Here is a 14,653-nt window from a genome sequence, read left to right on the forward strand (position 1 = left end):
GTAAGATGAACTTTCCCTTGGTTAATTAAATACGCATGCTGAAAATAAAAGTTGCATTTTGCACAACTTTGAGACTGATATATGAAGGCAAAAAAAAGTGCTGCAGCAGCAACAAAACTCAAAATAAACCAGTTTATGCAGCTTCCAAGAAAACTGAGATTGCACTAAAGAATTTTGGATTGTTTGCAGAATCGTGAAATATCTGCAGAAACACAAAGCGGGTGCAGCATTTTCAGGAGGGTCAGACACAAATTGGAGGAAAAAGAAGTTTCGGACCAAAATGAAAAGAAAAGTAAAGCACAAACATGGCCATTAGAGGGAGAAAGGGAGCCAGGTTTTGAGAATTTGTCTATCGAGGCTTTTCTAAACACTTGGCTTTCTCAAGGTGTAAAGTCCCCTCTAGCCGTAGAGAGGTTAATGGGCAGGTTGCAGGGATATGCCGTCCCTCTCAGTGTATTTAATTAGATCTTTAAAAAGTTCTGTAGAAGGTCTGATACACAGAGAGAGGAGCAGTGTTGTACAACGGTTCAGGGAAATCCCTGGTGCCCCCGACATTCAGAAATTGGAATAACTTCATCTGCACAGATAAAAGCCTGTTAGATTTTTTTTTTTTTTTTTAAATCAGAGAAACTTAAGAAAATCCCAACAGCACTGTTAGGATCTGCGCTGTTTTCATCCAAGTCAGTCAGAAGACACGTATTTGTTCCATTCACTCACAGCAAAGTTGTGGTACCAAACAACACTGACTTTACAAAAAGTACTAAACTCAGTAGGGCTCATTTACCACAGCCACAAGTGCGGTTCTGCTAAATGCACACAACCATTGCTGTAATCCCCACTCCCTGCGCATTTCATTCCTAAAAACACACTAACGCAATGGGGTTTTAGCTCATTTTGACACAAACGTGTGCGCAGCCTCAGTAATGTTGCACCTAATGAGGCTGTCTGGGGAAGTAAACCCTAAAAATGTGGCTAAAAATGCCAGATTTTATATTAGGGATGCACCGAATCCACTATTTTGGATTCGGCCGAACCCGCGAATCCTTCGTGAAAGATTCGGCCAAACCCGCGAATCCTTCGTGAAAGATTCGGCCAAATACCGAACCGAATTTGTATATGCAAATTAGAGGTGGGAAGGGGAAATCATTTTTTACTTCCTTGTTTTGTGACAAAAAGACACGCCATTTCCCTCCCCACCCTTAATTTGCATATGCAAATTAGGATTTGGTTTGGCTGGGCAGAAGGATTCGGCCGAATCCTGGATTCGGTGCATCCCTATTTTATATACTGCACTTATTGCACCAGCCTAAAGTTTCAGCTTGTCAAAAGCAGCAATGATCCAGGACTTTAAACTTGTCACAGGGGGGTCACCATCTTGGAAACTGCTCAGTGGGCTCTGAGCAGCTGTTGAGAAGCTAAGCTTAGGGGTCGTCACTAATTATCCATCAGAAAATGAGGTTGGTCTGTAATGTAAGCTGATGCTACAGGGCTGAATAAATTCTGATGCTAATTCTTCTTTCGTTAAGTTTAGTTCTCCTAATCCTAGGATTAGACTGAACTCACAGTCAACTCCTACATGTGAGCAAGGTCGAATAAATACTGCATAATATATATTATATTAGTTTTAGTTCTTCCTAATGATCCCATGCGCTGCACAGTAGAGATTTCTATAAAAAAAAAACATGTCTGTCCTACCCAGGGTGTTGCAGAGGATCATTGGGAAAGGTCAACTCGCTCAAGTGCTCTCAGCCTGGGGTCCCATCATGGTGATTAAAATCACTCAAAGCTGCCTCAAAAATTGTCACCCCCAGTGATTTTGGGAGCATTATACCCTTTCCAGCAGACTGCACAGTAAAGTAAGGTATCTATCACTACAGGCTATCCCCTAATGCCTATCCCCCCCGAGGTACAACAGTCCCCCACACAGTGTATTACATACATAGAAACCTGAGCTCAAAATGCAGGGCAGTGCAATGGAGTTCCCCAGCACCATCTTCTCCCCATTCGCATCCTCTTTGAGTCTGTTTGCCGATGCGGAGCCTGCAGAAACATGTACAGTTGGCCATAATTAGGAATAGGCTTCAACTGTGCATGTTCCTGCAGGCTCCGCATCGGCAAACTGACTTGAAGCGGATGGCGCCAGGGAACTCCACTGCACTGCTCTGCGTTTTGACCTAAGGTTTCCTAATTGGAGCGCCTGTCTATGTAATACACTGTGTGGGGAGAGAAAGGTAAGTAGTGATGTGCGGGTCGGACTTTTCCTGATCCACACCCGCAATCCACCCGCCCTCACACCACCCACGCCCCGACTTCCTGGTTCCATTTGTAGACCCATGATGCCCCGCCCTTTTGTGACGTCATCGGCAGGGCGGGTCAGCGCGGGTCTATAAAAGCTCAACCCGGAAGTCGGTATTTGGAAGGTCGCAGGGAGAGCAGTCAGAAGAGCTCAACCCGCACCCGCAGTGGACTCGGAAAGTGTGCAAGGTCCCACGGGTATCGGGCCGGCCGATGGAGGGCAGGTGAGGGGACTTTTGCACTTCGGGAGGTTTAGTACTCCTATAAAAGATGTTTTTTCTATGGAAAGAATGATTTACAGTTTGGCTGATCAAACACCCCCAAATTACATCGTGCCACACCTCTTGGATTCTTGTAAAAGGATTAAAACTAGTGATGTGCAGATTGAACCAAAACCCACTGGACCTAAAACTTTGCCAAAATTTCAATGGGAACCCATCTGACTTGGTAAACACTACAGATTTGGGTGAGGGTCAGATTGGGGGAGGTACACTCCGCGTCTGATCCCCAAGATTCCCTCTCTAGGAACCAAAGGAACGTGCAGAAGCTGCGGACGGAGCGGGAAGACACAGGTACAGGTTGGGCATGGGTCCAACAATGGCAACATTTTGTGGGTTTATGATAGCAGTTGCCATATTAGCTTGGTGTGACATCTCTTCCTGCCTGAGCCCCTCCCTGCTCACTCATAGATCTGGGATCAGATTACAGTAGGGAGGGGGGAGGGGGGAAAAGGGAGGGAGATATGAGCAAACTGAGCATGCTCTAGCCCTGGGCTCAGATTTCAGTAGGGAGGGGAGGAGGGAGCGGGGGAAAAGGGAGGGGGAGAAGGAGATAGGAGCAAACTGAGCATGCTCGTGCCCTAACCCTGGAGGTTTAAGCTGAAAGCAGGAAGTCTGATACAGAAGCCCATGTGTACACAATAGAAGGAAAGAAATGTGGTGTTTCTTTTGACAGAGGACTCAGAGCAGCATTACTTTGAGGGTTTACTGGTGTATTTTTATATTTCTGATAAAGCTTACTTAGTTTTAACCTTTCCTTCTCCTTTAAAATTTACAAACATCACCCCATTTTCAGGACAGAACTCCTTACCTTAAAAAACAAAAAGGTTGGCACGGAGGTAATTTCGTACTTTTCCGACACTTCTGGAACGGCTTCGGCTTCAAGCTTAAAAAAAAAAAAAAAATACAATAAAAGAAAAGCAGAATGTGTTTCTGTAATTTTATTTTCATGTTTATAAAATCCTCCCTGGGATACTTGCCATGTTTAAAAGGAGTCGAATGCAAAAGTTTGCGAGTCATTTGCATTTAAATGAGACTACCTGGGCTGCCCTGTCACCCCCTGAGCTTGCACTTTGACAAAAACAGGTTCACGGGTTCTTATTTTGTTGCACATTTCAAAAGGTGCCCGCAGGCGGCGAATAAAATTTTTGGTGCACTAGTGACCTAGTAAATTTTCAATCATATGCAGCTACTACTATATTGAAATCCATAAATCACTGACCCCAGTTATGTCATGATTACAGTGCTTATTTTCTGCCCACAGCAATTCTAGCTGTTTGCTCTATTGACTAATTTCGAGAGGCAGTACATCAAGAGTGACATTTGCAGCTCTCTGCAAATTATGAAGCAAAAGAAAAAAAAAAAAAAAGGAGTATTTCTTCAATAAACTATTGATGTCTGATGTATTTTTTACACTTAACCCTTGCACGGAAGCTCGATTTCAAGCCGGAGTCTTGTTAAAGCAACGAGCAACACAACCAGGCGGTTTTTAAAGTCACACATGGGCGAAGGCATTTGAAAATTAGTCAAGAAATAAAGGATTTCATAAGGCATGGGGAAATCCTAAAAAGGATATAAAAACACAGGTATGAAATGAGGGCAAACCTAAAATCAGGGTATGTAAATATAAGGTTTCACAGTATTTGTGCAAATTTTTATGAATTAAAGGGATAATTAAGTAGCTGCTGTACGTGCTCCCTGATTTAAGAGCACAGTACAAACTAAAGCTGGCCATAGATGTTAAGATTTTTAAAAGATCCGACCCTCATCGTGAGACCAGGACTTTCTCAGAACGATCGTACGAATTGACCGTCAACTAAAAAGACCAATTTGGCAGGAAAACAAAGGGGAGCTGCCTGCTTGGCCCTGCAGACATAGATAGATTGCACTGGGACCGACAAAGATTTTTTGACTTGGCCGATCAATTTCCTGACAGATGTCGGCTGAAAAATCGTAAGATGTACGATCGTTCAAATCCCACTAACCGCACGATAATTTCGAAGGATTGGTCGGACTTCCCTAAAATCGGTCGTTCGGCAAGAAGAATCGTTGCGTCTATGGGGAGCTTAATACATAGTTACTAATCCCCAAAACTTAAAAGGAGGGGCTGTGTGTTATTAAAAAAAAAAATCATTTTATTCCTATATTCATAGTATCCAGTGCAATATGGTTTCAATTCATTGACAGTTCTGCACTACTACATGAACTCAATACTCTTATAATTTAGTCCTAAAATGTAGGATTTGCTGCCACCCTCTTCTTTTTGTTTTTTTTTAAGAAAAAAAATGTTGATGTCTATTACAGTCTCGCTGCCTTCAATGGAAACTAGTGATTGGCAAATCTGCCCACAGCCCCTCCTTTTAAGTTTTGCTTTGCCACAAATTAGCGAATCTGCCGAAATGCATTTAAGTGTATGGGCAACAAAATTCTTTTGATGCGTGTCAATTATTTTCACCCATAAGGGTCTACGGGTGTCATTTTTATGGCGATACTTGGTGAAACCATTAGCGGGTTGTACAGTTGCCAGAACTGCAGGTTCATCAGCCAAAGAAGATGCAAAACGGCTGCACTGAGATGGAGAAACGCTGGCCGCAAGTCAAAACTCAGCAGCAAGTCAGATGGACACAAAGGAACAGTAACATATAAAAATGTAATTATTTGCCATATATACGTGCCATATTGCCTTGTTTGCATTAAAGAATCTGATTACCAATAGCTGAAAACAAAATCAGCACAATACTGAATATTAGTTGAGCTTACCTTTACAAACATGACCTGTGGCTGCTCCTTCGCCAGTTCGGCCATGACTTCGTTCATTTGGGTGCACTGCGGAGCCCATGGTGCCCAAAAATGCACAACTGTTAGAGACCTAAAGCAAAACCATTCAGTCAGCCACTTGAGAAATCGTTAACTAATAACAAGGACAACAAAAAGTAAAAGCCACACTCCTAGCACTTGAATCTTAATGGTGCCACTCCTTGGACGCCTGGCCATTAAACCATTTATTCACCCATTATCACATCAATATTGCGTATGCCAGAAACAAAAAAAGAAAGTTACTTTTTACTACCATGATGGAATTATTACCCAAAAGGAACACTTTCTTTTTGGGGTAATGTGGGTGGGACCAAAAAGGGGTGGTTCACCGTGAAGGTAACTTTTAGGGGCAAATTATCAAGGGTCGAAGTGAAAATTAGAATTTTCGAATTCAAATTCTCAAGTTCTTTTATGGCTAAAACTGTCAAATTCGACTAGGGAATTGTTAAAATTTGATTCAACTTTTTTAAAAATTCTAATTAAATTTCGAAATGTATCATACACTGGCACTTTAAGAACTCGAATTTGACTATTCGCCAGCTTAAACCTGCCGAATTGTTGTTTTAGCCTATGGGGGACATCCTGGATCAATTTGGAGTTGTTTTCTGCCTTCCTGAAAATCACGTTTTTTTTTCGGAGAAAAAACTTGAATTGAATTAGATTCCAATTCGATTTGAGTTTGCCGGTCAATCCTATTCACCCGAGTACAAAAAAATCATATTTTTAAAATAAATTTCAGTTCATTAAAGTTTATGGGAGTTTAAAATAACTCCCATGAACTCGAAATTCGACCCTTGATAAACCTGCCCCTCATGTTATAGAATGGCTCATTCTATGCAACTTTTCAATTGGCCTTCATTTTTTCTTTTTAATATTTTTTAAATGACTTGTCCTTTTCTGCGGTGTCTTTCCAGCTTTCAGATGGGGGTCACTGACCCCATCTAAAAGACAAATCCTTTGTAAATCTATAAATGTATTGTTGTTGTTACGTTTTATTACTCAGCTTTCTATTCAGGCCTCTCCTATTCATATTCCAGTGTCTTATTAAAATCAATGCATGGTTGCTAGGGTAATCTGGTCCCTATCAACTATATTGCTGAAATTGCAAACTGGAGAGCTGCTGAATAAAAAGCTAAATAACTCAAAAAACACAAATAATAAAAAATTAAAACCAATTGCAAATTGTCTCAGAATATTACTCTCTACATCATACTAACAGTTAATTTAAAGGTGAACAACCCATTTTAAACTGTTGTGCTCAGTCGAAGCATTATTTTCCTTTCTTCATTAAAGTATTACTGTAAGTGGGACTATATATAAATTAATTTAAAATCAGTTATGGGTAACAGCAGACCATGTCTTACCTAGATATTAGTCTACAACATATTTGTGTTACCTGCCTCTCGCACATGACCCCTTTCCTCGGCCTTCAATAAATGTTATGAAGTGTACAAAGCACCTGTCCGACGCATAATAATGTATCACAGATTGCTTTTACACATAATTTATTGCCTTGTATGTTCCACTTATCAGCCTTCCAACAATATTCTCCTCTTGCTTTTGTCACTGCACGTTACTGAACTTTGATCACATTAGACCGAGTCTTTCTTGGAGAAATCCCCCGAGAAGATCTGAATTATGGAAAACTTTTGATGTAGACGTTTCTATTAAAAATGGCTGCATGACCGAACCGAAAGCAAAGGCAGTCAAACGTTCATGACTTCAACGGATAAAAATGCCTCTGGTTTGGAGTGTTCTACATTAATAAATTTCAGTGGAAAAGGTAAGAAAACTATTCAGGGATTTAATTACGGTATAAATTATTATTACTGTATGTTTAAGTGGCCATTCAAGGGCTTATAAAAGTGGTGAATGGGTCCTTCCAGACAGGTATGGCCTCCTCAGACAGGTCTGCCCAACCAATACCAACCAGGCAAATACAGATCGGGAAGGTTTAAAAAAAAAAAAAAAATCTGTCGGAGCATGGTCTGGAAGGACCCAATCACCACTTTTAAATAGTACCTTATTTGAGAAAAATACTTGAATATCTAAAACTTGAACGAATATTACGACCCGAAAACTCGAATCGAACTCTGAAAAAAACTCGGTCAGGAAGGCTATTGACATCTTCAATTGGGCCTCTCCCATTGACTTCTACATGAACTCGGCAGGTTTTAGCTAGGGAATAGTCAAATTCAAATTGTTCCCAGGGTCCAGGTATGATAAATCTTGAATTTGAATTGGAGTTAGGATTATTCCCAGTTCGAATTTGAGAGTTTTGATCAAAAATCCAATTAGAAAATTTGAATTTCCAATTCGAACCTTAATAAATCTGCCCCTAAATGTATGGACAGCCGTAGTCAGGGTGTTCCGTCTGCTGATGTTTTCCTCTGGATGGCCGCAGCATAATGTCTAATACAACTTTAAGCTAAGGGGCACAATAATCAAAGGCTGAGGTCAGATATTTGTGTTTAATAAGGCTAATGTGAGCTAATCGATTTTACCCCTTGATTTAAGACTCATATGTTCATCAATGTTGTGCAAATTGACTTTGCGTTATCAAAAAAAACGCCATTATCAAGTTTTACAATATAATGAACTACTGGAATTGAAATCAATAGGAATTTACGATTAAGATAGTTTTTTGTTTCTCAAAGACTTGATGGTTTGAGTTTTTATTTTATGATCTAGGCCTTTGAATATAATTTATTCAACTGAATTCAAGAGGCGCAGGTCCTATAGGTTTCTGCAAAAACGATTCTATTGGACAGGAGAGGTGGAGGAGGAAAATATTTTTCCCCTCAACGCAGCAGTTTTTTTTTTCTGGGAGACCACTGTTAACCTATTTGAGATATTTCTTAAAGGAGAATTCAACAGAGAAACCCCTAGCCTATGTAGACCCCCCCTACCTCCTGCCTATCTGCCCCCTCCCGGGGAAATGCCCCTAACTTTTTACTCACCCCCTTATGCAGATTCAGGGATCGCAGTTCACGGCAGCCATCTTCCGGGTCTTCAGTAATCTGAGACTGAGACCAGTGAATCGGCGCATGTGCAGTTGGAGCAATGTCCTGGTTTGCGACCCAGAAGATGGCTGCTGTGAACTGCGATTCCTAAATCTGTATGAAGGGATAAGTAAAAAGTTAGGGGCATTGCTCACTGAAACGTATAAGGATGGCCACACACGGGCAGATTAAAGTTGACGATATCGGTCCTTTAGACCAATACTTGTCTATAAGAAATAATGTTCCCCTTAATGTAAAATATGATATTAGAAGTCACCTCGAGGTACATAAATGCACTTGGCCTTCAGCTTTGTGCCTTATGTGCATGGAAATCCTCCATTTCTGATAATATAATTAATTATATTTTACAAAAAGGGTTACTTTTTGGATATTGTATTTTATTTTTATTTTTTGCATAAAGCATTAGGGGTATGGGTAAAGATTATGTCCAACATCTAAAATGCCTTGAAAAGCAATACCTATCATTCCAACATTTTATATTAGGGCATAAACATTTTATAGCACTGCCCCTTTAAGACTTGTATGGTGTACAACAATGGAATCTCAGGAGGACATAATACCCAACCATCTTTAGTTTTGTCTCGCTCAAGGACATCGCCTAATTCCAATTCAGAAATTATTATAAGTACAAAATAGAGTAGTGGGAATTGTTGCTGTATGAATAAACAGTGCTTATCATTCTAAAATGCAAACTGCATCCACTTAATTGTGAAAGACTATCCAAGACCTCATAACGAACAATGCGGCTCGAGCGATACAAGCCGGGTCCCTAGGATATTTAAGCGCAGTAATAGCTCCGCGAGAAAGTAAATATGTAAGGGAATAAAGTGGAAAAACAATGGAAGAAACCTGAAATAAACATATTATAGCAATTTTTTTCTAAAAAGGAACTGGACTTTAAAAAACTGAAATGTTAATAAACCTGTCTACCCAGGAGAACGCTGGGGCATATAACTTGCCATAAGCACAGTAATGAGAAACGGAGCATGGAGTCGCAAACAAATAAAGGAGAAATAAGCTAAAAGGAAATAAGTTTCCGTAAACGCGTATAGGTAGATACAGTGAGCTCATGTTACTGAATGGCTCATTATTTAGTGAAAGCAGTGGTTTAGGCATGATAAGCTGGGGCAGGAGTATTCCTGGAGGGATTCATTGCAGTAAATTTTAATTTTTTTAGTTCCATTTGGGAACTAGTGCTCTATAGTCTTATTTCATTATGGGAGAGAAGCAGGTACCTCCAGCAAAATGTAGGTCAACCCATGAAGGTAGAAGCCTATTTGATCATGCCCAAAATTAACAACAAATGCATGGAACGTACATATCCATGCACCTTAAAAGTCTCTTAAACCCAGTATTAAACAGCAACAATTTTTCAATGATTTTGACTCTTCATCAGGTAGGTGCTGTTCTTGACTGACCAAAATTGAACTTAAAGGCACAGTAACACCACATTTTTTTGAATACTTTATACCCCCGATAACAGCTATAATAATGGGTAAGGCTTACTTCCCCTTAGGTTGTTTCAAATCAGGTCAGGAGAAAGACGAAAAGACAACGACAGCTTGAATTCCTCGCTGTGCTGAACCGGATGTCAACTTTACATTGATGACCTAAAGCACCTGAGCTTTTTTTTCAGCGTCTGCAGCTTTAATATATGGTCATGTCATTACCCACAAAGCTGTCTCAAGGGTGCCATCTTCTGCATCTTTGATTTTCTTCAGAAAGGGACCGCCGACACTGAGCAATTTGGCACATGCACAGACAGGTCTGGACTGGGAGTCAAAATAGGCCCTGGCATTCCAAGTACACAGAGGCCCAAATAGTCATCCACCAGCCCACTAAATAGTGAATTTCTATGGGACCTTACAGCAGCCCCTCTGACATTTGCCAGAACCCACAGATTGCCAGTCCGGGCCTGTGCACAGTTGGAGCCAGGATGATATTTGTACCAACTGCGCATGTGCCAAAAAGCTACACAAAGAGAAAAAGGATCCGACAAAAGATGCAGCAGATGGCACCCATCTTTAGGGGGCTTAGTTCTCCTTTAAGTGGAACACCAATTCGTACACTAGTTCTCTAAAGATAAAAAAACAATAATGCTTTGGAGGATATTTGGAGGAATATCCATTTTAGTCGATTTGTTAATGTAGGCAACGTTCCAACAGGGCCACCATTAGTAATCAGGGGCCTCCAATTATTCGCCAACTAATTACCTAAGACCCCTGGATAGTGGGTTCTGCCAACAAGTAAAATAGAACCCCCCCTAAAAAATGCCCCTCACATGCACAGCCACAGTCCTGATTTGCCCCCATTCACCCCCCAATTATGCCAAGACCCACCCTGATCAACTTGGTTCCCCCCCCCACAATTGTCAATTTCTGAACAGAATTATCACAAACCATCTACACTGACCACCATTTTTGTGGCACACAAGTCTTTTGGCCTTACCTGCCAAGTGGCTTATGTCAATTTAAATATGGCGGGTACATACAGGTCATAGTATGCCAGTTCAGGAAAAATTTAAAAATATATATATTTAACAGTTACAACTTTTAAACACAATCCCACATTAAAATATGTAAAAATGCCAGTATTTTGTTTTTCTATGACTTTTTTGGCATACAGTATATGCTCTCACTGACAATTTCGAGGATGTAGCTTCATCTTGTTAATTTGTCAGGTAGCTGGCAAAGCAGATTCTGTTGAAAACTGTAAGGGATTGGAAAGTTCACACTTTAATAAATTTGCAGATTAATGATCGCTTGCCTGAGAGAAAATGCGCCTGGCGAAAGAGCACAAAACTTCGCTAGCACTGATCTCTTTCTCTAGGGAATTGTCCTGTACGCCTGTTAGTAAATTGCTGATGTCCCTGCGGATTGTTGTTTTGTCGAATTTTCAACAGCGACGGCCATTTCTCCCTTTAGTAAATCTGCCCCTTTATTTCCGGTGAACTATCTGAAACCAACTGAACTGAAAAAAGTATTTATAAAGGGGTCGTTCAACTTCCAAGGAGAAGGAAAGCTACCAATGCAGTTTATTGACAATAGATTAGCCACAAAAGTGCAAGCTATAACTCTATAGTTACACTGCAGAATACTTTACCATACCTGAGTAAACCGCTCTAGAAGCTCTCTCTGTTTGTTTAGGATAGTAGCTGCCATATTAGCTTGGTGTGACATCACTTCCTGCTTGAGTCTCTCCCTGCTCACTCATAGCTCTAGGATCAGATTACACCGGGGGGGGGAAGGGAGGGTGGGTGGGTGGGTGGGTGGAGAGGAGCAAACTGAGCATGCTCAAGCCCTAGCCCTGGAGGTTTATGCTGAAAACAGGAAGTCTGATACAGAAGCCCATGAGTACACAATAGAAGGAAAGAAATGCTGTGTTTCTTTTGACAGAGGACTCAGAGCAGCATTACTTTGAGGGTTTACTGATGTATTTATATAGACCTTTCTGATAAAGCTTACTTAATTTTAGCCTTTCCTTCTCCTTTAAAGCACAACCAGATTAGAATAACCTGAGTATTTCTGGCAAGCGTCTGGGAGAATGCAGTAGTAATGAAACATGTAGGGATTGATTTCCCATCACCACCAACATGATATAATCAGTCTAATAAGTATACTCTATAGTTATATAAGCACTGTACATACACACACTCTGGAAAAGGTTGGTTCACCTTTAAGGTAACTTTTAGTATGTTATACAATGGCAACTTCTAAGCAACTTTTCAATTGGTTTTCATTATTTATAGTTTATAGTTATTTGCCTTTTTCTTCAAATGGGTGTCCCTGACCCCTTCTTAAAAAAAAAATGCTCTGTAATGCTACACATTTACTGTTATTGCTAATTTGTATTACTCATCTTTCTATTCAGGCCTCTCCTATTCATATTCCACACTCTTATTCAAATCAGTGCGTGGTTGCTAGGGGAATTTGGACCCTAGCTACCAGATTGTTTAAAATGCAAATTAAAGAGCTGCAGAATAAAAAGCTAAATAATTCAAATAACACAAATAATAAAAAAAACAATTGCAAATCGTCTCAGAATATCCCTCTCTACATCATACTAAAAGTTATCTCAAAGGTCAACAACCCCTTTAATAACGACAATGAATAGCAGTAACCCCATAAGGACTCGGGCTGTACCACTAGGTAGTGTGCAGGACCAATCAGCAGTGTCGGACTGGCCCATACGGATACCAGGAAAACTCTCGGTTGGCCCAGATGTCAGTGGGCCCTCAGGCTGCTAAACATTTGGCCTATTTCATGGAAATTCCCTATTTCTATTAGAACAAAAAGGTGAAATAGATTGAATAATAGATTATAATATGGAAAGAGAAGACACTAGGAGAATAGAGGTTGAATGAGGAGAGGAAGAATACTAGTACTGAGAGTAGGCCCCTGGTCTAAGGTTTTTGGGTGGGCCCTTGTTGTCCCAGTCCGACACTGCCAATCAGATCAGCGCCAGAGCAGAGCTGGAAAGCATAGGAAGGAGAACTTTCCATACAGCTTGCTGAGAATGCTGGGAACTGTAGTAGACCGATAAGGACAAATGGAAATAGGAACAAGTTACAGCATCACGTAATGAAGGTCAATCCCTCTGCCGTCCACATGTTAAACTACACTACAAACACAGCCTGCCCTTGTATTCCCCTAAAGACAGGGGGAACCAGCGAGGCCTACACCCCTCCCCAATCCGCTGCCTGAGAGTTGAGCCAAGCCCTCCAGCGTGTTACCCTCTCCCCTGTGAGACAGAGACACTGCCCCCATTCCACTCTAGCACCGTGACAGCTCCTAATACTAATACCACTTGCACACGAGTCCCGCCACCTTTTCAGCTTAGTCACATACTTTGCGCTTTTCTGTAGCAGCTCCTCAAACTGGCTCTGAGAGCCGGCCTCCACCACAGCCGCCATACTGCCTTGCGCCCAGGAAAAGCAAACGAGCGCCGAGTAAGCGATGGACCCTTTAGAAGCGAACGGCGCCGCGGGAACAGACCTGAGTAGCAGAATGCAGAACACCTGATCTCGACTGATAGCGCCGCTGCTTCCGGGTTGAACTGTTTAGAGAAGTTCAGGTTCATGGCCTCGTGTGGACGGCGACGTTATAACAACTCTGCGACATTATTCAGCCGCCAGTGTCTCTTCTGCCCTTTCCTAAATAGCTTTGGGCAAACGTTTGTTCGGAGCATTTTCGTAACGGGCGTTTTTTTTTAGACATTATTTGAAGAATATCGAGTACAACAATGGCCATAAAGCTGCTTGACGAGCAAACTGTGGTCCTGGCACACCGGGCAGCAGACTAAACACTAGGGGGCAGATTTCCTTAGGGTCGGATTGAAAATTCGAATTCTACAATTATGTTGCCACCTTTTCGGTTTTGACACGAAGGGGCAGATTCAGCAAAGGTCGAAGTGAATTTTCGAAGTAAAAAACTTAGAATTTCAAAGTAATTTTTGGTTACTTCGACCATCAAATAGTCCAACTTTGATTCTAATTTGAAAAAAATTCGAAGATCGAATTTTTCTAAGTACTGTCTCTTTAAAACTTTGACTTCAACCATTCGCCACCTAAAAGCTGCCGAAGTGCTGTTTTAGTCTATGGGTAGGGTTGCCATCCGGCCGGTATTTTACCAGGCTAGCCAGTAAAACACCTGCCAAGGCCGGGGCCAGTATTACAAATTTACCGGTAATTTGTAATATCCTTTTAAAAAAAAACCCTCGGCCTGCCCCCATTTGTGCAGAACATACCTTTTTTGTAGTGTTCTTCACATCGCCACGGTGTTGCTCCGCCCCTTTTTGTTTCACACTGTGTAGCCCCGCCCTTTTTGTGTCATGGACCACCTCCTTTTTGTACCCGTCCCCCACCGGCCGGTTATTTCTTTCACGAAAGGTGGCAACCCTACCTATGGGGGACCTCCTAGAACCTGTATGGAGGCAATTGGGGAAGTTTGGGAGATCGAAGGTCGAAGTTAAAAAACTTCAATTGAAGTACGATTCGAAGTAGGCCGAATTCGACCCCAAAAAACTTTGACCTCCATTCGATTGGTCTTTTTGAATTCAAAGTTTTTTTTAACTTCGATAAATATGCCCCGAACAGCTCAATTTTTCTAAGGCCTGTTCAGGTCTCAACTTTCTGTTCGGTTTTCAGCCTTGTGAAACCAGAACAGTAATCTGCACAATAAATGAAAAACATTTAAATACTATGATACAGGTATAGGATCCCTTATCCGGAAACCCGATATC

At 41.3% G+C, this 14,653-nt stretch overlaps 1 protein-coding gene across 1 annotated transcript in view; it reads right to left on the bottom strand.

The window, feature by feature from the left end:
* glrx3.L (glutaredoxin 3 L homeolog) overlaps positions 1 to 13,423 on the bottom strand; it is a 29,341-nt gene extending 15,918 nt beyond the window's left edge. The window contains exons 1-3 of the mRNA XM_018225167.2: positions 13,261 to 13,423; positions 5,334 to 5,442; positions 3,385 to 3,459 (exon numbers count right to left, since the gene is read on the bottom strand). Coding sequence (XP_018080656.1) covers positions 3,385 to 3,459; positions 5,334 to 5,442; positions 13,261 to 13,325 — 249 coding nt within the window. The 5' untranslated portion in view covers positions 13,326 to 13,423. The remainder of the gene's footprint in view (positions 1 to 3,384; positions 3,460 to 5,333; positions 5,443 to 13,260) is intronic.
* Positions 13,424 to 14,653: the final 1,230 nt, after the last annotated feature.

Source organism: Xenopus laevis, chromosome 7L (genome assembly GCF_017654675.1).
Source record: "Xenopus laevis strain J_2021 chromosome 7L, Xenopus_laevis_v10.1, whole genome shotgun sequence".
In the NCBI taxonomy this organism is placed as follows: Eukaryota; Metazoa; Chordata; class Amphibia; order Anura; family Pipidae; genus Xenopus; species Xenopus laevis.